Here is a 23,854-nt window from a genome sequence, read left to right on the forward strand (position 1 = left end):
CCCAGGGCTGGGGATGAGCCCAGGACACGGGGGGGTCTGGGCTGAGAGGGCACATTCTAAGGGCCCATGGAACAACAATAATCTTTGACATGTATTTACAGAAGGACAATAAACTAACAACATATAATACACGTCTACAGAATTTATTGACTTCTTCCAAATTTTTTTTAAAAATCCAGTATTCTTCTTTACAGAAGCAAGAGTCTTCCTGATGACAACAGTCTTAATATTAACAACTATCTTCTTAATAAAAAAAAAAAATCTTCTTAATAAAAATATCTTCTTAATAAAAACAACTATCTTCTAAATAAAAAAAAATCTTCTTAATAAAAAACTATTTTCTTAAAAAGAAACCTTATCTTCTTAAAAAAACTATCATCTTAATAAAAAACTATCTTCTTAAATAAAACCTTATCTTCTTTAAAAGAAACTTATCTTCTTAGAAAAACTATTATCAAAAAACTATCTTCTTATTAAAAATCTAACTTCTTAAACTATCTTTTCTATCCAAACTACAATCTTCCTAAAAAGTGAACAATGTAAAACATATTTACAGAAAAAAGGGAATAACATATGTACAGGTGGCCGATTGCATGGCCGGCAGGTCCGTCAGTCCTGGAAGAAAAGCAAGGGCACGGTCAGTGCAGTCGGGCCCTGCTGGGTGTTCCCTGTGCCCCCAGCCTGGCACACCCAGCAGGTGACCCTGGGGCAGGGCATGGCCAGTACATGCCTGTCCTGCTGCTGGGGGACTGTCCTCATCCCAGCACCATGTCCTCCTCCTCATCTTGCTGGTCAACCTCCATCTCCTCGATCTCCTCCACCTCATCGACTTCCATCTCTTCATCAAACTCTTGGATGTCCACCTCCATCATCTCCACCACAACATCCACGTCCATCTCTTCCTCGGTATCTCTGGCAGTCTGTGTAAGGGAGCACAACCTCAGAGAGGGGTCCCTGTCCCACACCAGCCCCAATGAGCTCCAGCCTTCCTTGGAAGTCAGGGGTTTCCCACCTCCATGAGTTGGCACTGTACCTTCACTGGGAGGAGGTTGCCCATCCTGCTGGGATGGCTGCAGCGCTCCAGAGAGTAGATAGAGTCCAGGACTGACAAGTCTTGTAGAGATCACCTGTCGAGGGTGCGCTGGGAGCTGCTCACAGTTCGCTGTCAGCAGGGGAATGGCTGCGTTGTGCTCGTCGCCGGGCCCTGGCAGTTCCACATGGAACACGGGCACAGCTCTGGCAGCTCTGATGTCACAGGAGTTGTGGGGCCACTCGGCAGTGGGGATGGGGATCATGGAATGATGGAATCCTTGAATGGTTTGACTTGGGAGGGACCCTAAAAATCATCTTTTTTCAACCTGACCAGGTTGCTCAGGGCCCCATCCAAGTGGTCCTTGAATGTTGCCAGGGATGGGGCATCCACAGCCTCTCTGCACAGCCCCTGCCAGGGCCTCAGGTATGTATTACTTTGCATAGCATCCTCACAGGCCCTGGCACCCTCACAGGAATCATTATTTTCCTAACATCAGCTCTAACCCTCTTGTTTGTCAGTTTGAGCCCATTCTCCCTTGTCTTGTCACTACAGTTGCTGACCAAGAGTCACCCTCTGGATTCCTTGGAGGTCCCTTCCCACAGGGGAAGGTTTCTGCCAGGTCTCCAGACAACCTTCTCTTGTCCAGGCTGAAGAGCCCCAACTTTGCCAGCCTGTCTGCAGAGGGGAGGTGCTCGAGTGCCCTTAGCCCCTTGGTGGCCTGGTCTGGCCTTGCTGCAGCAGTTCCCTGGCCTTGTTGTGTCGGGGACCCCAGAGCTGGAGGCCGCGCTGCAGCTGGGGTCTGCTGAGAGCGCAGCAGAGCGGCAGAACCCCCCCTGCCCTGCTGCCCCCAGGGCTGGGGATGAGCCCAGGACACGGGGGGGGGTCTGGGCTGAGAGGCCACATGGCTGGGGCATGTTGAGATGCAGATCTGGGGCTGGTGTCCAGCTGCTGTTCTCTTGGCTGCACAGAAGCATCACACCCCCTCTCCTCACCAGCCAGCCATGTTTTTAAACCCTCCTAACACAGGTCCCAAACCAACTCCAACCCCAATACTTTTGTTGGATCCTCACAGCTGTATCATAATGAGCCATGGAAATGCTGAAGTTATTCTGTTACTCCAGCAGGAACACAAATGATGGCCTGGTGATGGCAACAAATCTGTTTTCTCCAGTTACATTGTTGTTTTGTTGTGACCAACAAAGTGTTTTTCATCTTATTACACTTCTTCAAGGGCAGAGCGAGTTAGGACTGACAGTTCCTTTGTGTATTTAAATAAAAAAGGGGAAAGGACCTGATTGGGTTTGGATTTATTTACATATCAGTTTTCTCTGTTCCTTATACAGAAATAACCCTGTCCCTGTCCCACACTGTCATTTCAAGCCCCATTGCTGGGAATGTCCTACAAATAATTGAGGCTGTTGTGAGAGCTGAGATTTCCCAGGTGTGCCCAACTGAGGCCCAGAAGAGCCCCAGCCTTGGATTTGTGAGACACAAGGGCAGAGAGCAACCCTGTCCCCTGAGGGACCACGGCAGAGGGAGGGAAATACACAGCTCAAGTGGGAGAAAAATCCCATCTTGCACTGAGCCTCAGGGCACCCCAGACACTGCCCTGGACCTGGGAGTGCCTCCCAGTCCCAACACATGGCCATGGACATTCCTGGGGACACCTGGGAACACTGAACAGCCTCTGAGAACAACAGACGACATCAGGGATGGGGCCTGCATGGAGGAACCTCCAGTCAGCCCCTTCCCAGGTCCAGTCGGTGCAGTGCAGCAAAGGGATGTAGGTGATGAAGTGGTTAAAAAAATGGAAAACAGGAAGATATTTCCAATGCCTTTAATTTCCCAAGCCAGGGGTGCAGTTCCTCTGTGTTTCCCTGCCTACAGGGGGTGAATTTCAGCTCATGCAAAAGCAGGAGATGATACAGCTCCAGTGCCTAAATGACAGCGAGTTAACCTTAAGCTGTGTCATGGAACCACAGAGTTGTTCATGTTGCAAAGGCCCTCAGAGACCATCGGGTACAACCATCTCCACGGCTTTAATCTCCCAGCCGCCCGTGGGCTGTGCCCTCTGCAGGCACCGAGCAGCCCCTGGTTGCAGAGCTCGGATTTCACCAGCCGGAGTGATCTCGCCGTTCGCATGACATCACGAGTTGACGTCACGGTGTGACGTTACGACATCGCGACATGACGTCACCACACAGGCTGCGCCCGCGGCGCATGCGCGTTCCGTGGCCCCCCCCCTTCCGCGCTCGTCGCCCCGCGAGGAGCGCGCTTCTCCCCCGCGCTGATTGGTCCGCTGCTCTGTCAATCCAACATCGGGGCGGGGCGAGGGGGGCGGGCCGTCGAATCACGTGGCGGTCCGCGGGGCCGGCAGCGAGCGGCTGGAGCGGGTGAGTGAGGGGGAAAGGGGCAGTGAGGGGCAAAGGGGCAGTGAGGGGCGAGGGCTCGGGGTGGTCCGGGCACGGGAGGGGGCTGGGGACCGGGGGTGAGGGATCGGGAGCCGGGGAGAGACCGGGTGGGATCGGGGGTCGGGGCATAGTGAGGGGCCGGGGACCGGAGGGGTGCCGGGGGCGCCAGGAGGGGCGAGGGTTCATGGTGGTCGGGGGTCACGGTACAGGAAGGGTCTGGAGGCCGGGGATCAGGGACCGGGGACAGGGCAGGGGCCGCGGGGGTTCAGGGGTCAGGGCACAGTGAGGGGTGTGGGGAGCGGGGGTCGGCCAGGGGCCAGGCACCGGGGGTCGGGTGCTGGGGGCCAGGGAAGGACCAGGGGTCAGGGGTCAGCGAGGGTGGAGGGTTCGGGGGCCGTGGCGGTGCGGCCAGGCGGTGACCCCGCTCTCCCCGCAGCGCTGCCATGGCCTCGCCCTGGCGGGACGTGGTGCGGGACGCGGCGGCCGTGCGGGACGCGGCGGCGGTGGCGGTGGACGCGGCGCTGCTGGCGGGGGTGCTGATGCGGACCGGGGAGCAGCCCCTCAGCTCGGATGTGAGTGCGGGGCACTGCCCGGCCCGGGGGTCCCCGAGCCCTTCGCAGGGAGCAGCTCCCGGCTGGAGCTCACAGCTCACTGCCCATCCCGCTCATGAGACAACCCTGCTCCCCTTTTCCAGTACAGCTCCCCTGTTCCAAGGAGAGGGACAGATCTGGGAAGGCTTAAGAAGTTGCCGGTTGTGGTGTTGGCAGTCCGTCCCTCTCCCAGCCTCTCACCACCCATATGAACCTTTGAACCACGGGAGAGTCTCACAGAGGGGCCTCTGCTTTCGGCGTGTTCCCAGCTGCAATCAGCCTTTGCCCCATACCTGGGACAAGGTGGCAGGGATGGAGGTGGCTGATGTGTGGGATTTACCTGTGGGGAATCCCTGGCAGCTGGCTGGGGTGGGAGGCTCTATCTGTTGGAGAGGTCTCAGTGGAAGAAGTATCCCTGTGCAAAAGGAGTGGGGCAGTGTTGGGGATGGGTCCCTGAGGAGCCTGGGGACAAGCAGGCAGCTGGCAGAGGTATGAGGAGGGAGGTCATTGAATTGTAGAATCAGCTGGGTTGGAAGGGACCTCGGAGATCATCAAGTCCAACCCTTGATCCATTACCACCATGGTTGCTAGACCATGGCACTAATGCCACACCCAGTCTTATCTTGAAAACCTCCAGGGATGGAGAATCCACCACTTCCCTGGGCAGCCCATTCCAATGGCTGGTTACCCTCTCTGTAAAGAATTTCTTCCTAATATCCGACCTAAACCTCCCCTGGCACAGCTGAAGACCCAGCCCTCTTGTCTTGCTGATCATTGCCTGGGAGAAGAGACCAACCCCCACCTGGCTACACCCTCTTGTCAGGGAGTTGTAGAGAGTGAGGAGGTCTCCCCTGAGCCTCCTCTTCTCCAGGCTCAACACCCCCAGCTCCCTCAGCCTCTCCTCATAGGACTTGTGCTCCAGTCCCTTCACCACCCTTGTTGCTCTTCTCTGGACCTGCTCCAGCACCTCAGAGCTGCTCCCTGATGTCAATCCCATTGTCAGGTCAGGGCTCTGGGGGATTTTGAAGGGTGAGAGGAAGAGGAAGCCTGAGAGGAGAGGCTGAACACACTGCCAGTATCCCTTGCTTCATGTAGAATCCAGGTGAACTGGGAGCTTCTCTCTGGTATGATATTTTGACTTTGAGGGTGGCCCTGTGCCTGAGCTGTGGGCTGAGCCAGGAGTCCGGAGTCACCCCTGAGTCTGAGCAGGGATCAGAGGAAGTGACTCTGATGGCCAGAACCCAGGACTGACAAATTCCCCTTTTCTCTGACACTGAGCTGTTCTGGAGACGCTGCCCTCCAGTTTGGGTGGAAACAGGGCATCCTTCAGGGGGAAGCACTCAGCCTGAGAAGCTCTGGAGAAGCTGCTTTCAGACAAGCAGGAGAGGCACCTCTTGATCCCCTCTGCAGCTGCCCAGGCCTGAGTGCTCTGCTCCCTCCCCGTGTGCAGGTGGTGAATTACGCGCCCTTCACGCTGCTCCCGTCCGCGGTGCCACGGGCCTTGTTTGAACAGGCCTACGCTGTCCAGCAGGATTTCAACCTGCTGGTGGATGCCATCAGTCAAAACAAAGAATTCCTGGAGCAAACTCTGGCCAGGTAACGTTTTTGCACGTTGCATTTTAAGGGAACATTTTAAATGCCAAGCATTTATCACCTTTGGGGCATTCCTGCCTTCCATCCGTTCGCGTCCCACAGGCTGAGGTGAGCACTCCTGTCCTCAGCAGAAGTTGCCTCCTTTGTTGCATTATTTTTCCTAAGATTAATTCCCAGCAAGTCCGTGTGCTTGGAGGTCTCCTTGAGCCTCAAAACTTGGGACATCTGGCCAAGAGCTGACTCCCTGCAATGATCTTCAATGTTGCCAGTGTGTCAGGCTTGTGAGCTTGTTGGCCCCCCGGGCCTTAAATGTAAATCACTGGAATCTTTGAGTCTTGGATTCAGAAGTCTCTTTTAGTCTTATGTCCCATAACCAGCAGCTCTGCCTGCCCACAGTTATGAGGATGAGGTGTCCTTGTCCCCACACAGACCTCTGATCAGTCACTCTGTGTCCCCTGCTTACCCACCCACAAACTCTGGCTGCTGGGGGGCTGTTGAGCTCTGGATCCTGGACTCTGCTGGATTTATCTGTGGCTGTTGCCATGGGCTGAAGTGACCCTGGCTGTTTCCCCCATAACTGTAGGGCTTTCACAAATCTCACCCCCCTTCCTGCTGCCTGCTGTGTGCTGCCTGTCCATGGGTGCTGCAGGCTCTCTGGCACTGGGACAGAGCAAAGAAGGCTGTTTTGCAACATCCTTTTGTTTTGTTAAAGCCTTTGAAGCTGTTTCAATGCTTGTGCCTGTTCCAGAGCTGGCTGCAGCCAGAGCTTGTGGGGGCAGGTTTGTACCTGTGGTTAAGGAATGCAGCACCTGTGGCTGTGTGTGCTCAGGTGTTGCCCTGTGCCAGGGCAGCTCCCTGGAGGTGCTGCTCAAGTAGCTCAGGGATTTGGGACCCTGAGGAAAAGCCAGACCTACTCTAGCAGGGCAGGGATTTGCAGCCTGACAGGACAGGGGGAACTGGATGAAGCTCGAGAAGCTTCTCTGAACTATTGTGTGCAGGCACAGGGAGACTTGTGGTTCCTGCCTGTGGCTGCAGAATTCTGCTGTGTTTCTTTGCCTTTGCTTGTCCCATCCCTGCCCTGCCAGTGAGTCACCTCTGCCTTTTGTGAGGTGAGGCCTTCTGTGGAGTGGCTGTGCTGGGCAGACTGGGTTTGTGTGTGGGTTTGCACTGTGCATTCATGGGGAGATGTTTCACAGTACTGTAGCAGGTTTCTTGAGCCCCAGCCCTGCTCCTTGTGCTGCAGAGTATCCCCACTAAGGGTTTTTTTTTCTGGAGAAGAATTAATTTTCTCGTTCCTCTGTGGCAGCATCAGGGAACTGATCTGGTCTGTGTTTCCCTCCAGCACCATCAAGGTCGATGACTTCACAGCTCAACTCTTCAGAATCTACATGCAAGTTCTGGAGGAAGGCTTGGCTCAGGTACCTGGGCAGGGGATCCTGGTGGTCTGTTCCCCTTGGCACTGAGGTGGCATTGCTGGGCTCTGAGCCAGGCTGGTCACTCTCTGTCTCGTCACAGCCTGTGAGCTCAGGACCTTGCCCTGTTTGAGTTGTGCCCTTTGGTTGGTGCCACTGGAAACAGTCACACCTGGAGTGGGAGGATTTGATGTGGTTTGTCCTCTGGGAACCTTGGGAGTGTGCAGGGACATGTGTCCTGTCAGGACCTACACCAGAAGCTCCTTTACTCTCCCGAGTGTTGGGAACTCCTCTGGAGCACTGGGAGGGCTCTGGGTCCTGGGCAAGGGGCAGAGCACCCACGGGCATGACTTGCAGAGGTTTTTATCCAAATGAAGGTGACAGGACAAGAGGGAATGGATTCAAACTGACAGAGAGTAGGTTTAGATGAGGTATTAGGAAAAAACTCTTCCCTGTGAGGGTGATGAGGCCCTGGCACAGGTTGCCCAGAGAAGCTGTGGCTGCCCCTGGATCCCTGGAAGTGTCCAAGGCCAGGTTGAACGAGGCTTGGAGCTACCTGGGATAGTGGAAGGTGTCCCTGCCCATGGCAGGGGGTTGGAATTAGATGGTTTTTAAGATCCTTTCCAACCCAAACCGTTCTTTGACTCTATGACTGGATCTGGCCTGGGAGGATTTTGAAGTGAGGTCGTCAAAGGGTTTTGCAGTTAAAGGCAACAGGAGACCCCACCACCCCTCCCCTCTTTTCAGACTGTGTTTTTAGGCATCAACCGCTCTGATTACATGTTTGACTGTGGGCTGGATGGCACAGCAGCTCTGAAGCAGATAGAAATAAACACCATTGCTGCCAGTTTTGGGGGCCTCACCTCCCGCACGGCCGATGTCCACGGGTAAGGGACCCCTCTGGCACTGCTGCAGCTGCACTGCATGGGCTGCTGCACTCCCTGTCCTCATGTGCTCTCCAAACTCTGCTCCCTTGGTCCAACTGGGGCTGTCATGGCATTTACAGCTTTTTTTTATTCCAAAGGCTGGTGTTGAAAGTGCTGGGAAAGACTAAGGAGGCGTCACGCCTGCTGCCCAACAACCCATCAAAGGGACTGGCCTTGGGAATTGCCAAAGCCTGGGAGCTCTACGGTTCCCAAAGGTAAGGAGAGAGCAGGAGCAGTGCAGGAAGCCTGGATCACAGTGATGAAAAAGCTGGTGATCCTGGATGCATGTGGAGGGTTTGTGGGTTTAATGGTGCCCCTGGTATCTCCTGCAGTGCTGTGGTGATGTTTCTGGTGGAGGAAATCCAGAGGAACATTTTTGATCAGCGATGTGTAGAAAATGAGCTGTGGAACAGGTAAGGATTGAATTTCCCTGGGGTGGAAAAGGTTCAGTTTTAGGAAAGGGAAGCAGAGAAAACTGCTGCCTGATCTTGGTGTTTCCCTCAAGGCAGGAAACATAGGATGGGTCCCTAAACAGGGACTGTCCTGGGCTGCAGGATCCCTGTGGCTCCATAGTCCGAAGCCTGGGGTTATTTGTGAAAGAACCTACAGATCCTCCTTGTCCATCTGTGACTTCCAGCTCAAGGAACTCTGCCCATCCTGCTGACTGTCCCACTGCTCTGTTCCCAGGAACATCCGTGTGATCCGGCGGCGGTTCCGGGACGTGTTTGAGAAGGGGTCCCTGGATGGCAGCAGGAGGCTGTATATGTGAGTATGAGCCAAGGTGCGCATTCCTGGGCACGTGGGAGTGGGAATTCTCAGCCAAACCTAGTGGTGTGTCTTGAGTACAAACAGTGACTGTCTGAGGCAGCAGTTCTCCTCCGTGCTCCAGGGTGCTGTTTCCTCTTGGAGCTGACATGGTTTTGTTTTCAGGGTGGTGAGATTTTGCATACACAAAACTTAATTTCCCTCCCTCAGGCCACAGCCTCCACTTCTCTGTGGGATCTTTACCTCCTTCACATATACCTGCTGTGAACAGCCCTGGCTGTTTCAGAGGCTTCCACAGAGCCATTTCCTGTTTACTGCTCACGTGATGCTCTGACAGGAGGAGCTGGGCTGGGCTGTTAGTGCTGGAGGAGGAAGCATTCCATGTCCTTTTGGGATCTCTTGGGATTGAACTCACTCAGTGTCTTGCCCACTCCCTGTGGAGACCAGGACGTGCAGGTCACAGACTCTTTGAGTGCTGGTTGGTCCCAAGAGTGAGGTTGAGAGTTGGTCCCAAGTGTGACATTTGTCCTGTTTCCAGGTAATGTGCTTGGAGCTGTACAAGCCTGAAGGAAGACATGGTTTAATGCATATATTTTTTCTGTAGTTAGGCTGGTTTGACCTTTGATGTCTGTTCTGTGTTTGATTAATGAATACATTTGTCAGGGCTGGATAATTGAGGGGAAAGTGTATCCCGGGTACTTCCTCCCAGGCACCCTCCCCTCTCAGTGCTGGATTCCTCTGCAGTTCCCCAGCAGCTTCCTGACCCCGTGCACAGTTTGTGTGGCCAAAGCTGGGGGCTGTGGTGCTCCAGCTGTGCTGACAGCCCAGCCCTGGCAGGGGCTTTGGTGCTTCTCAGGTTGTCGAGTTGAGGTCCTGCCTGTGCCACCAGAGAAGGATCCTGTTCCCTCCCAACTTCAAGAGTCAAGGAAAAGGCCTCTAAGATCGAGTCTAACCTTTAACCCAGCACCACCAAACCATGACCCCAAGTGCCACATCCACACTTTAAATCCCTCCATCACTGCCCTGGGCAACCTGAGCCACTGCTTGGCCACCCTTCCAGTGAGTAAATTTTCCCTCATATCCAGCCTAAACTTCCCCTGGCACAACTTGGGGCCATTTCCTCTCCTCCTGTCCCTTGTTCCCTGGGAGCAGAGCCTGACCTTTTCGGCTCCCCCCTCCTGTCAGGGAGTTGCAGAGCCAGAAAGCCCCCCTGAGCCTCCTTCTCTCCAAGGTGAGTCTCCCAAACCTGGTTACAAGTGGCAAAAACTTTTAGAAAATGAGGTTCCTGCCTCCCTGCTGGGCTGGATGTCAGAATTATTGAGCCTTTGGTTAGAGCACAGGCCAGGTATCACCTCCCGTGTCTCAGGACAGGCCAACCCAGCTGGGGCTCAGTGCAGAGGTGACAGGGCTTACAGTCCTCAGCCAGGAGCACAACAGCCTGGGGGCCAAGGAGAAGGGGCAAAAGCTGCAACATTCTGCGTGTCTGACCCCGTGGTGCTGGGGATTGGGCAGGGCCTGGCCTGGCCCTGTGAACACTGCTGGTTTCTGTTCCAGAGACGGCCAGGAGGTCGCAGTGGTGTACTACAGGGAGGGCTACGTGCCACAGACCTACGACCAGCAGGTCAGTGCCCACCGTCCTGCTTGGGGAATCACCCACTGGGAGTTTGAAATGCCCTCTGATCCCAGGGGTCTCTGCCCTGTGCAGAGAGGGGTCAGTCCTGCCCAGGGTGGCTGAGAGCACTGGGGAGCTGTGACTCCAGGGAGCATTGGGTGACCCAGGCAGTAAGAAAAATGGGTGTCTTCTTTTCCAATCACCACTTAATCTCTCTTAGTGCAGCACTGAATTGATGCTGTACAGTATGGGTATTGGCACCTGCTTAAAGGGTTTGGACTTGATTACAGACCACTCTCTGTGCTCTCTCAGCACTATGAGGCTGCAGGTAATAATGATACAAAACAGATCTTGCTGTTGTCTGGAGGTGGCAGCACTGGACAAGCTGGGGAGGGAGAACTGGCAAAGGCAGCCGATTAACCTGGCTCTGCTGTTCCCAGGGGTGGTGTGAAATCCATGCCTGCTTGTCTCCAGAGTGCTGCTCCCACCCATCCATCCCTGCCAGCAGGGAGGGAGCAGACAAATCCTGTGTTGATAACTGAACAGAAAAGAGCAGAGCAGACCTTTAGTGTTGTGTTTTTCCTGATGGGGGGGTTGCTCTGGTTGTGCCCCAGAACTGGGCGGCGCGGGTGCTGCTGGAGCGGTCGCGGGCGGTGAAGTGCCCTGACATTGCCACCCAGCTGGCGGGCACCAAGAAGGTGCAGCAGGAGCTGAGCCGCCCGGGGACGCTGGAGAAGCTGCTGCCCGGCCACCCCGAGGCTGTGGCTCGGATGAGAGCCACCTTTGCTGGACTCTATTCCCTGGATGAGGTGAGTGAGAGCAGGGCTGGGTCGGGAATGGACATGCAGACGTGTGCTTGGCCTGTGTGATGTTGCTCTTTGGTTCAGGAGGTGAGGGGGTTTGCTGTGGTCCTGGTAGATCCCTGTTGATCCTGCTGAGAGGGGCCTCTCGAGGAGCCCCTGCTGCTCCCTGGTGCTTTGCTGTTCAAAAATCCCAGAATCATTTAGGTTGGAAAAGACCTCCAAGGTCATCAGGTCCAACCTGTGCCTGATCCCCACCTTGTCCCCCAGCCCAGAGCACTGAGTGCCACAGCCAGTCATTACTTGGACACCTCCAGGGATGGGGACTCCACCACCTCCCTGGGCAGCCCCTTCCAATGTTTGGCAGCCCCTTTCCATGAAGGAATTCTTCCTGATGTCCACTCTGTTTCCATCCTTTCTTTCCAGGGTGAAGAGGGTGACAAGATAGCTGCTGCAGCCATCGCTGACCCCGAACGGTTCGTGCTGAAGCCGCAGCGAGAAGGTGGAGGTACGAGCTGGGCTGGGCCCCTGGGGCTCTGCACTGTGGTTTGTGCTGTACCCAGCAGAGGCAGGAGCTCTGTGCTGGCTCCTGGTCCTGGGCTGAGGGATAAAAGGTGGGGTGGCTTGTGGCTACTCGTAGCCATGGGGATTAGTCATGGCAGTAAGGTAGTGCCACTCCTGGAGCAACTCCTGAGGCCCCAGTGCTGGGTGTGAGGAGCCCAGGCAGCACCTGGGGAGGCAAAGGCTGGGTCATTTGGGCTGCTGGGCCACAAAACTGGGGGCAGTGGCTTCTGCTGGGCTGGGAAGTGCTTGATGTGCTGGTTTTGTTGTCAGGGAACAACCTCTATGGTGAAGAGCTCAGGCAGGTTCTGGAGAAGATCAAAGACAGCCCTGAGAGAACCTCCTACATCTTGATGGATAAGATCAAACCCCAGCCAGCACTGAATTACTTGCTGAGGGCTCACAGTCCCCTGCAAGTGTCTGAATGCATCTCCGAGCTCGGTATCTTCGGTGTCTATGTCAGGTGAGGAACGTGCTCGTGGTCTGGGGGTGGTTCCCTGGTTTTCCTCTCTGAGCACAGCAGCAGGAAGGATGTCTGGGGAGCTGTAAGTGCAGGGGACAGGCGTGACTGTTCAGTCTGTGCCCCTGGCAGAGCTCTCTGAGCACGTGTTCAAACACTGAACTGCTGCTCTGAACTTGCTGCCAAACGAGTTGTTGAAAGACCACAGCGCCTGTGCTGGCAGTCACGGCTGTAACGGCCACGTGGAGCCAGCGTGTCTCATCCCTGACTCCTGGGAGAGCTTCCCAGGTTCTGGATGCAGCCCCAGGAAGCCCTGGTGATCTCTGAAATGTCTGAACGGGGTCATGTTCAACCCTAAATAGCTGCTGCTTTTGTGTAAAACCCTCACAGACCCAGAGAAAGGTTCCCATAGCGTTCAAGTCCTTCTCGTACAGTTTGAGGAACAAGGGCACTCTGGGGGCGTTCAGACCCTGACACTGTCTGTGTGCAAATCCAACCAGAATGGCCAGTGGAGCCAAGGCACTGTGCAGGATAAGTGCCAGGATCTCTGTGCTCTGCAGGGACTGATCTCCCTTTCCTTTGCAGGCAGGGCCAGGAGATGGTGCTGAACGAGGCCGCCGGGCACCTCCTGCGCACCAAAGCCATCCAGCACGCGGACGGCGGGGTGGCCGCCGGGGTGGCCGTGCTGGACACTCCCTACCTGGTGTGAGGAGCTGTGCCCCACCCACCCTCCTCACCTGCTGCCTGAAGAGCTCAACTCCCACAGGGATTTCTCCGTAGGGTGCACTTGCCAAGGTCTGTTGTGCCCGGGGCTGTGAGGAAGGACTGTGTGGACACAACTGCTCCAAGGTCCTGTGTGCCAGCACCAGCTTCTCTGTGATTCCCCCTCCAGGGATAAGGGGTTCCCTTGCTCTGCCTGCCCAGGGGACCCTGCCCCATGCACTGCCCAGCTGTGAGCTCCTGGGCCTGCCTTGGTCTGGGTGTCCCCTGGGGGCTGGGGTGTGTACAGCAAAGGGTGAGGTGCCACAACAGGCCTTTGTGTTGCTCCCACTTCTGTGCTCCTTGATGGAGACACACAAACCCTAGGGAACAAGAGGAGAAAGGTGGATGGACGAGTAACAGCCTTCATCTTCACACAGTGCCTCAGTGCTTTCCAGGTTAGACAGGAGAGTCCAGCTCCACATGCCATGGCCCCTCCAGCCCTTGCTGTGCTGCTGCTGCTCGATTCTTACTTTTCCCTGTGCCTGAGGATCCTCAGGGTTCCTGCACAAGGGACAGCTGCCCTGGGCAATTTGCCCAAGGGCCTTTTGCTTGCTTTTTTTTGCTTTTGCTTTGCCCAACTCCAGTTTTGTTGGACTGGGTGCTCATCTCAAGCAGTGCCACACAAGGCAGGCAGCAGTGCGGAGTCCAGGGCTGCATCTGCTCCCACTGCCTCCTGCAGCCCTGTCCAACAGATCTCCACAGGATCCCTCAGCAGTGGTGGCAGATCCCAAGGGGATGGTGAATTGGAGCCTTGTGTCACAGCCAGCACATTATTAAACCCTGAGTCCCCCCAGGCTTGTGCCAGCACATCCCACTGCAAAATCATCTTCCCAGGGAGCCCTGACCTTGGAAATAGTCCTGCTGGGATGTGGGGCAGGCTGAGACTGGGAGCTCTGTGGCAAGGAAGCCAAAGAATTGCAGGAGAGGCTGGGCAGGCACAGCTCCAGCACCTTACTGTGGGACCAGCACCAGCAGACAGATATCTCCCTCCAGGTTTCATGGATCAATGGGAACAGCACAGCAGTGGAGGGACAGGGAGGAGTGTGGGCTCTCCTGCTCAAGGTGTTTTGCCTCTTCCTTCAGCTCCTCTTCCTCCTCAGCCCTAAAAGCTGCACCTTTCTGGCAGTGAAGAGCCCAGTCTGTCAGTGACAGAGAAGCAGCACAGAGCCAGAATTCCTGGAGAATGGATGTGCTGAGGGACAGCCCTGCCGGGCTCATGGCATCAATCACCCATCAGTCACCTGGGGAACAGCCCTGTTGTGCCTGATCCTGGGATTCCTGGGGGTTTTTGGGGGGGTTGATTACCCCCAGCCAGAGATTAAAAGGAATGTGCAATCTGACCATGCTGTTTGTGCCAGGTTTGTCTGAACCCAGGTGCTCACCTGGCCAGGTGTGCAGAGATCCATTGGCTGTGCCTGGGTGGGGACCAGAGCTTCTGCCCTTGCCCCAACAGCTGTTCACAGCCTGTAAATCCCAGTCCATAGAAAAGCATCCTGCTGGCAGGAACCTGCCTCTCCCCATCCCCAAAAGCCAACCCTGGTTATGGCACAGCCACTCCAACAGCACTGAGCACCCCTTGTCTCCCCCAGACTCAACCCACACACACTCTAAGCCTGTTTCCATTTTGTTTTCTTGAATTTTATTTCATTTTGCATGAAATTCTCACTGTTTTCCAGCCAAAAATTACATAGCTGACAAAAAGGTAACAGAGGAGCAGCGAGGATGTGGGAATCCTTGTCACCGAGGTGGCACAATCCAGTGGTACAGAGCTGTGGGGGCACGTGGGACACCAGCAGGCACCCAGGGTGCTGTGCCAGTGAGAGCAGCAGGTAGGGAATGAGACTTGGGACTTGGCTGACAGCCCAGCAACACCTGCCCTGAGCCCCCCACCCCAGAGGCAGCTGCCTCCTCCTCCCCAGCCCCAAGTCAGCTCAGGTTGCAGGTAAAGCCTGTTACACTGGCTCTCACCAAAACAGCAGCTGCAGCAAGTTTTAAAGCCCATTTCTCCTTTGGTTTAAGTGCAAAATCAAATGGTTCACATGCAGTTTTCACAGAGACATTGCAAAGGAGGTATCGGCCCCAGCTCAGCCCTGGCCGGAGTTCAATGTCCTTCATGGGAGGAAGGATGGCTTTGGCAGTACCCTGGTGGTGGTCAGGCTCCTGGGCAAGAGGGGTGGGGGTCTTTAGCTCTCAGCATCATAAAGCTGTGTCAGATTTGAGCAAACACTAACTATGAACATCTCCCACTGTTTTTTCCTGATGAGGAAAGGTGGGACTCGCACAGCCCTGCCTGCCTTGGCTTCTCTGCTCTATCAGTGGTGCCTACCTGGGTCACCTGCCATGGGAAAGGTGCCTCTGCATGGCTGCTTCCCCACCATCCTTTGGTGTAACAACCCCCAATCCTCCCCCAGGAAGCAAAGGGAGCATCCAGCTGTGAGGTGGTGGCAGCAGGGCAGGTGGAAACCGTGCTCCATGGAGCACATCACACCAAGGCTTTTCCCCTGCGTGGCTCCCTGTAGTGCCCATGGCCAGTGACAGACCCTGGATTGGGGAAAACACTCCAGCTGGCACCACACAGGTAGGAAGCAGCAGATCTTGGTATCAAATTGCTCTAAAACCTGTTTAAAGCCCAGAGGTCCCTCAAGCCTTGCCCCACTCCAGGCCCCAGGACCTCTGCTGGCAGCAGGCTTGGGCAGTGGGTGCAAGACAAGCTGAGCTGTGCAGTGATGATGTGAGAGTGTTCTCAGTGCTCCCGCAGTTTGCAGCACCCCAGGGAGAAGGGGAAGCTTAGCAGGTGTGTGGGCAGTGGCAGATGCACCTCCCTGGCCTGCCTGCATCGAGCAACTCCAGCACCATTCCCCTCCAGCCCCGAAGTTCCTTCCCACTGTGCACAAGGTGCCAGGGTCCCTCAATTACATAATTAATTAACATCTTCTACCGCCCCCAAAAAATTAAATTAAAATCAAGAATGAGGTGCTGCAAAAAGGGAGGGGGGTGAGTCCCTCTGTGCTGAACCCCAGATGTCTGATATCCATGGGGAACACGACAGACACCCTCCTGCAGGGCATGGACACGGCCTCTCCAGGGCCAGATCTCCCCGTCCCAGACGTTGGTACATTCAATTCAAGAGGTGCAGGTTCCCTTCCCGGGCAGGCAGCGGTTGTTTGAGGGACCTGCTCATCAGGACACTGCTGCTGCTGCTGCCACAGTCCTGCTCAGCAGGGACAGGCCCTGCTGCTACTGCTTCGTGTCACACCTGCTGTCAAAGAGATGTTTTATGATGCCCGGGTCTGCCAAGGTGGAGATGTCCCCCAGGTCTTGGTCGTTTTTGGCAATCTTCCTTAATATCCGTCTGGTGATCTTCCCTGGAACAACAGCCATGAGAGGGAAGCAGGGATCAGAGTCATTGAATGGTTTGGGTTGGAAGGGACCTTAAAGATCATCCAGTTCCACCCCCTACCATGGGCAGGGACACCTTCCATAGACCAGGTTGCTTCAAGCCCCCTCCAACCTGGCCTTGGACACTTCCAGGGATCCAGGGGCAGCCACAGCTTCTCTGGGCAACCTGTGCCAGGGCCTCCCCACCCTCCCAGGGAAGAGCTTCTTCCTTATATCCATCTTATCTACAACTGCCTTCCACCAGTGTAAAACCATCACCCCTTCTCCTGTCACTATCTGCCCATACAACAAGTCCCTTTCCTCAGGAGTCAGGATCTCTCCAGCATCCTTAGCAGGAGTGGGGAGTACCAAGACCTGCACTGAGGTTCCTTCCCCCCCTAATTTGAGTGGCCCTGGACAAGCAGTGTAGGACTGATGTCCTTACACTGGCAGGAACTGTCCAGCCCCCCCGCCCAGCACCACCACTGGCCCCTTACCTGAGCGGGTTTTGGGCAGGCTGGGGGCATACTGGATGTAATCAGGTGTTGCTATCGGTCCAATTTTTTCTCTGACTGCAAAAAAAAAAAGGATATTTTCACTGTAGGGATGAGGAGATACCACACATCCTCTCCAGTCAGGATGGCCAGGTTAAGACACAGCGAGCCCAGCTCTGGGGGCACCTGGCAGGGCAGTGCTCAGGGCTGCTGCACTGGAGCCTCTGCACTGTGGGACAGGGCTGCAAGACCTGCAATGCCAGCAGGGCCATAAGCACATCTTCCCACTTTCATTCCCTCCATCTTCCAGAGACCTCTACAATGGTTACACCAACCACTGTGAGTATTTTAATAGAGCAACGACTGATTTGCTGTTGGGTTCCCACAGAGAAGAAGCTGCCACGGGTCCATTTTGTGTATTAAATGCTGCAGTTTGCTGTGGCAATGCAAGAGCTCCCTTGAGACCGGAGCACAAACACCCAGAGCACCACCCCAAAGCAACCCAAGGATCCCCACAGCAAGTCCCAGTGTGCCAGAGGGAGCCCTGCACCAGAGAGCGCTGCTGCAAACAAAAGCCTGCTGAGCACCCCAGTCCCTCACAGGGCTGCCACCTCCCACGAGGCACAGAGGGCACCACATGAGCAGCCAAAGGCTGGGAGAACTAATTTTAGTCTTGGCCAGCCGTGCTCTCTAATCAAGGGGGCACCTTGTCACAGTTGTCCCCGCTGCATTCCCCAGACCACACACACCCTCCTGCAGCACCCAAGCCCTTATACCTCCACCCCCTGCCCAGCCTCCCAAATATTTGGCTGTTGTTACCCTGTTTTTTCAGCTCATCCATCAGGTTCTGGGTGAACTCATGGCCTTCCCTCAGGGTCACAAAGCAGTAGAGGCACTCTCCCTTCAGGGGGTGGGGGTGACTGACCACCGCAGCCTCTGCCACAGCCCTGTGCTCCAGCAGGGCCGACTCCACCTCCGCCGTGCTCAGCAAGTGGCCTGGAAGCAAGGGGAGGCAGTGCTTTACTGACCTGCAGGAAGAGGTCTGCAGGTGGAAAAGGCCCTGAACTACAGGTTTGAGAGCATCAGTTTGATTTCCTTGAGAACAGACAGCAGTTGGAGGGAGAAACTCGTTCCAGCAGTGCTCGAAAAGCTGCGAGGTATCACTCGCCTGCAGAGCAAGGACATGTCCCCTGGCTGCTCCCCTCCCACCTTTAGGCTTCTTCCTTTAACAGATCATGGACAGGTCACAGCCATGGGATTAAACAAAGCACAAGATGAGGAGGAGCTGGATTGGGCAAGAGGAGACCTGCCCACATGGTCAGGTGGGAGGTGCAGAGACTGGATCTGCAGAGTCCAGGCTCCAGCTCATCGCTGTGGGGAGCTGGGATGACACTCCACATTCTGGGATAGGGCCACAACTCACTCCTGTACAGCTCTGCTCCTGTTCCTGTGCTCTGACACCCCACCCTGGCACTGCTGTCACAGGAAGGTGGTCAGCTCCCAGAGTGATCAGCTGGTGCAGGATCAAGCACTGCTGATCAGATGAAAGGATCAGGTTTGACCCAGGGACAAGTACAGCACCTTCTCAGAGCTGGCAGGACACACCTGTAGGCTACAGCCTCCAGGAATGGAAGGAGGGAGCCATTAAATACAGTGTGTGGAAAATGATGGGCTGAGAAGCAGCTGAATCTCAAAGACTCAGTCAAGGGAGGTGGGAGAATCTCCACCTCTGTAGACACAGCTCCAAGACACTGATCCAGCTTTGAGGTTAGCCCTCCATGGAGCAGCAGGCTGCATTAGGGACCACATGGTCCTGCCCAACCCCTGTGGCCCTAAATCCTTCAGCACAGAGGTACTGTGGCTGGTTACAGAAGGTGCCTTCCCTCCAGTGCATTGTCTCCAGGGGAAATGGTGCAGAAACTCACCAAGTCACAGCCTCGCCTGTCCCTGAAATCACCTGCTGGGCAGAGTCATGGATGCAGAAGCATCCCCCATAAACCAGGCAGCTTTTGTAACCAGTGTCACAAACAGATGCACAAGTGCCCCCCACACACAGCAAGGTGTCAGAAAGCACACTGCTCCCCACTGAAGACAAAACTCCTGCTTACCAGAAACATTCAACATGTCATCAATTCGCCCCGTGATCCAGTAATAACCATCTTTATCTCTCCTGCAACCTAACAATAGGCAGAAACGACAGCGTGAGGCAGCAGTGCCAGCCCTTGGAGCAACTGATAAGGGACTCTGAGGGCAGGACATGGCAAGGTCTCAATTGCTGGCCCCTGTGGCCACACATGTGGACCATCTCACCGTCTCCTGTCACGTAGTACCCGGGGAACTTCTTGAAGTAGATGGTTTCGAAGTGCTGGTGCTTCCTGTACAGCGAGCGCATGATCCCCGGCCAGGGCTGCTTGAACACCTGGAGGGGAAAACACACACCTGGGGCCCTGAGAGCCAAACCAACCCCCCAGGTCTGCACCACGGTGAGAGAGATGCCAGGGAGCAGCACTCTGACACCTGCTGTCCAGGGCTGATCCACTGGGAAAGTCTTGCCAGGCCTGGCAAGGGGGAAGGAGCTTGGCTGAGGTGTTCCCGTCCTCCTGCCTTGCCCACAAGTGCATTTAGTGATCAACTGAACAGTTTCTAAAAGCTCCCAACCACTTATGGCATTGGGAGGAGTTCTCACCACCCACTGGAGCCCCTCGTGTGGACACAGAATTAGTGGATAATCATTAAGGTTGGAAAAGACCTTTAGGATCATCAAGTCCAACTGTCAACCCACCACCTCCATGTTCTCCACTAAACCATGCCCTCAAGTGCCACATCCACATGTTTTTTGGACACTTCCAGGGATGGTGACTCTACCCCTTCCCTGGGCAAAAAGGGAAGTACAAAGGGAGGGTGGGGAAGATGAGCCCTTCCTTACCAGGTAGCCTTCTGCCTCTCCTTCCAGCTCTTCCCCCGACTCGCTCAAGATGGCAGGAACCACACCAAAGAAGGGGAATGACTGCAATGGAGGAACAAGGAGACATGGAGGTGAGCCCACACATCAGACCCCTGTGAACCAGAGGGAGTGGGAGGCAGGGCAAGGGCAGCTTTGGAGAGGCTGTGGTACACGGAGCCTGTGAGTGCAAGGGGCCAGGCCTGGGATTTTGGGTTGTGGTTACCTCCCCACGTGTACCACAGTCCCACCACCCTCCTGGCAGGCTGCAACCACCCAGCCATGGTACAGACAGGGCCTTGTTGAGGCTCCTGGGGAGCCCTCCCTGCCCCTGGGGAGGAGAACACAAGTACTCACAGCAGAGCCTGGCTTCATGGGGGTGGCAGCAGGAAGGGGTGTCAGCATGTGGCCTCCCTGCAAAGGGATGCAAAACCAAGTGAGTGTGGGCCCTGCCAGCCTGTCCCACAGCTGTCAGCATCAGCTTGGTCACATCACATCCCAGTCAGGCACAGGCTGGTTGGCAGGGGTGGGGATGGGGCCTTGGAAGGGATATGGCAGGGGACACAGAGCCTTTTTCTGGGCACAAAGCTTTGGAGCTGCTACAGGAGAAAAAGAGGGGGAGGAGAGCAGGGTCCAGAGCAGACCTTGGGAGAGACCCTTTGGAGGGGAAGGTCTCCCCTTGGAGCCTGTTTGAGGTTCAGGAAAGGAAGAGAAGTGGAGCCACCACTTGCAGGCCACACCAGAGTCTCCCAGGCAAGCCAAACTGTTCCCCACAGCCCAAAAAACCCACTCTGGCAAACCTGCAAAGAGACCCTGTGGGGAGCACGAGGGAGGGAGAGGTGGCAGGGACCCCCCAGTGAGGACTCACCGTCTCTGTCTGCCAGAAGGTGTCCATGATGGGACACCTCTCCTCTCCCACCACGCGGTAGTACCACAGCCAGGCCTCGGGGTTGATGGGCTCACCCACAGTCCCCAGCACCTTCAGGGACTTCCTGCTGTGCCTGCAGAGAGGAGGGGCTGGCAGGGGCTCAGCAGGCCACGGAGAGCAGCAGCTGTGAGCTCACTGCACAGCAGAGCCTGCAGGAACCCTTGGCCTACCCAAAATGTATTTGGGCCTTCTCAGCTCTTTTCCACGGGGGACAAAAGGAGATTGGTTATTTTGGCATCTCCCAGTCAGCTCTGCTGTGGCACAGCCAGAGCCAGGCCCTGTGCCACTGGGACTCACTTTTTGACTGGCTCCTCCCCGTACTTCATCAGCAGCCGGATGGCCGTGGGTGCTGTGTAGAACTTGGTCACCTTGTACTTGTCAACGATGCTCCACATTCGCCCGACGTCCGGGTAGGTGGGGACACCTTCAAACTGAGAGGACACAGGGCAGTGACACAGCTGTTCCTCACTGCTCCCCACCTGCAGCACCCCCCCAAGCAGGAGGAGCCAAACTGCAGCTGGACCCTGGCATGAATGCCCATAGGAATGGCAGGGGCAGCACACACTGAAACCAGCCAAGGTCGGGGACCCCCCTTACTGCTTCCTTGGGACGGATTTGGCATCACACCCCCCCTCAGAATGTCCTAGCAGAGGTCCCCTGACACCCCTGGCAACACTTGGGTGGCCACCACTGTGACACAGTCCCACCAGCACAAATGCCCACATGGGAAAGGGTGAGAGGTCCAAACACAGTGACAGAGCCACAACCCCAAAGTACCAAGAACCCCAAAAAGGCCTTCCACCAAAAAACCAGTGGTTTTGCTGCTTGCATTTCCCTAGGGATTGTTAGGCACAGGTCTCTGGCTCCCTGATCTATATGCAAGTTACACTGCTAAGGGAGAGGCAGACACAGGACTTAAAAAACAGGTTGTCAAATCAGCATCAGCAGGGAAAGCATCACTCCCTGATCCAGCTTTTGCATTAACCCCCAGCAGCCCTGGCTCCACTGGCACACAAGGCTTGTACTTTTAAGGGAAAGAAGCAGGGGAGCATTTGAAAAATTAACCACCCAAAAACAACACACAAACTCACTCCCTGAGCAGTGACCAGCCTCCCTCCCAGAGCCCAGGGCCCTGCACACCATCACAGAGCAATGCAGGGATGCAGCTCCAGCACCACCACCTGCACTCTGCTGGAGTGGCAGCACCCAGCACTTACTAACACACTGGTTGCCCCGTTTGCCAGGGGTCCGTAGGTGAGGTAGGAGTGGCCCGTGATCCATCCGATGTCGGCCGTGCACCAGTACACATCCTCGGGTTGGTAATCAAACACGTACTTAAAGGAGGTGGCAACAAAAATCATGTATCCACCCACAGTGTGCAGCACACCCTGTGAGGAGAAGGCACATAAGAGTCAGGGAGAGCTCCCACCTGAGCCTGAGCCCTCCCAGGCCAAGCTGAGCATCACCGAGCTCCAAGAGCAGCTGAGCAGGAATGACCAGCACAGCCTCTTCCCCAAGACATCTGTGGCTCCTCTTCCTACTGGGGCCTCCCCCCGTGACCCTCACCATTTCCCCAGGCGAGGTGTTACTGTGGTCCAGCCTGTGCCACGGCAGGGAGCTGGGAACACACCTTGGGTTTCCCGGTGGAGCCGCTCGTGTAGAGGATGAAGAGCTCGTCCTCGGCATCGCACCACTCGGGCTCACACTCGGTGCTGGCACTGCCCATCAGCTCGTGCCACCACATGTCCACAGCTGGGTCCCAGGGAGTCTGAGGAAAGCAGGAGATTAGAAACATGCTTGCCCAAAAGCAAGAGAGGAGGACAAGGAGTGCAGCCCCAACCTTGCCCTGCTCGTGGGCCATCGAGAGGGATGTTCACAGCACAGCCTGATGCAAACCATGCATCAGGGCCACAGTCCCACTCCAGAAGCTCCTTTTCTCAGCCCACAGCCATGAGGAAAACCTTTAAACACAGTCTGGTTGCAAGACCTGAAGCACAGTGTCCAAACCACAGGTCACGGTGACGGATCCCTCTGGGCAGCAGCAGCACCAGGAGAGGCCCGGCAGCAGCAGCTGCTCTGGGCTCTCCCCAAACCAGGCTCCTCCTGCCCTCTGGGGCTGCCCCGGCCCCACAGCGAAGCAGCAAGCACAGCCACACAGCCACCTGTCCCACTCACCCTGCAGGGACCCCCATGGCAGCTCGGCCCAAGACAAACGGGGACACGGTGGGCTCACACTGCCTGGCCCTGCAGACCCAAAAAAGCCTGTTCTCTGCATTTTAAGGTAATTACCCTGATAAGAAGCGACTGCTCCAGTGCAGAGCCACCCAGCACTGGCTGCCTGAAGATGACAGAGCCACCAGTGCTTGTGGTTGATGGGCAGAGGTCACCCCAAGGGTTGTGCTGCCTGCCCACCTCTGCAGGGTGGCACAGTTCAGGGCAAGACTTAACTCTCCCTGGCCTTCTCACCTTTCCTCAGAGCAGCCTGGCGGGCAACTGAGCAGGCAACACTCCCCAGCCTGAGCTCAGGCCTCCACTTCCCACATCTCTGCAAGGGCAGGTACTTGCATGTGCCCTCCTTGCAGAGTCGGAGCTCCCACAGCTCCCTCAACTGGGTGCAGAGGCACAAAGAGCAGCCACAGGGTCTCTCTGCAGCCCTAAAGATGTTCATGTGCCATTTGGGCACTGGGTCCCCACAGCCCAGTATGCAGCTGCTGCACACAGGTGCAGGGACACCAGCTGCTCGACAGCTTGGCACAACTGAGCCCACCTGGAAAGCTTTCATGGATCCCCAGGGCTCCTGCCTTTACCTGGGGAAGCGTTTCCACAAGTCTGTCCCATCAGCAAGGCACCAGGTAAATGAGCCCAAGGCAGGCTCACACCAGCCCATCCAACAGTTGCCTCTTCCACTTCTCCTTCAAGGAGAGGAACACTCAGCTTCCTCTGCCCCATGAGGAGGTCAGACCCACGGCACAGCCCTGAGGCCAGGCCTGCCTCTGCCTGCCTGCTCCGGCGTCCTGAGGCCACAGCTCCTTGGATGAGGCAGGCAGAGCCCACAGGCTGGCTCTGGAGCTCCAGGTTTGCTGCCTGTGGCCAGGAAGCTGCAGGTGATCCCTGCCAGGCTCACCCCAAAGTGCATTCCAAGAGCTGCTTTGGAAAGGCAGAGCGTCCTCCACCCTCACCCCGACAGT

At 55.9% G+C, this 23,854-nt stretch overlaps 2 protein-coding genes across 3 annotated transcripts in view; one reads left to right on the forward strand and one right to left on the reverse strand.

Moving 5' to 3' along the window:
• Positions 1–3,362: 3,362 nt before the first annotated feature.
• Positions 3,363–14,265, forward strand: GSS (glutathione synthetase). The gene is made up of 13 exons (XM_051802798.1): positions 3,363–3,426; positions 3,881–4,016; positions 5,485–5,630; positions 6,970–7,045; positions 7,787–7,926; positions 8,064–8,180; positions 8,298–8,378; positions 8,653–8,730; positions 10,285–10,351; positions 10,957–11,151; positions 11,569–11,650; positions 11,977–12,166; positions 12,749–14,265. The coding sequence occupies exons 2-13, from the start codon at positions 3,888–3,890 to the stop codon at positions 12,870–12,872; spliced, it is 1,425 nt and encodes a 474-aa protein (XP_051658758.1). The 5' UTR covers positions 3,363–3,426; positions 3,881–3,887; the 3' UTR covers positions 12,873–14,265.
• A 276-nt stretch (positions 14,266–14,541) lies between these two features.
• The window catches only part of ACSS2 (acyl-CoA synthetase short chain family member 2), a 31,058-nt gene continuing 21,745 nt past the window's right edge, over positions 14,542–23,854 (reverse strand). For both annotated transcript variants that reach the window (XM_051802769.1, XM_051802768.1), the window contains 11 exons: positions 22,297–22,434; positions 21,884–22,054; positions 20,964–21,097; positions 20,607–20,739; positions 20,096–20,152; positions 19,724–19,804; positions 19,108–19,216; positions 18,906–18,974; positions 17,617–17,793; positions 16,801–16,875; positions 14,542–16,290 (listed from right to left, as the gene is read on the reverse strand). In XM_051802769.1, the coding sequence (XP_051658729.1) occupies positions 16,163–16,290; positions 16,801–16,875; positions 17,617–17,793; positions 18,906–18,974; positions 19,108–19,216; positions 19,724–19,804; positions 20,096–20,152; positions 20,607–20,739; positions 20,964–21,097; positions 21,884–22,054; positions 22,297–22,434 (1,272 nt within the window). In that variant the 3' untranslated portion in view covers positions 14,542–16,162. The remainder of the gene's footprint in view (positions 16,291–16,800; positions 16,876–17,616; positions 17,794–18,905; positions 18,975–19,107; positions 19,217–19,723; positions 19,805–20,095; positions 20,153–20,606; positions 20,740–20,963; positions 21,098–21,883; positions 22,055–22,296; positions 22,435–23,854) is intronic.

Source organism: Manacus candei, unplaced genomic scaffold (assembly GCF_025592945.1).
Source record: "Manacus candei isolate 608988 ecotype Guabito, Panama unplaced genomic scaffold, ASM2559294v1 h1tg000057l, whole genome shotgun sequence".
Lineage (NCBI taxonomy): Eukaryota > Metazoa > Chordata > Aves > Passeriformes > Pipridae > Manacus > Manacus candei.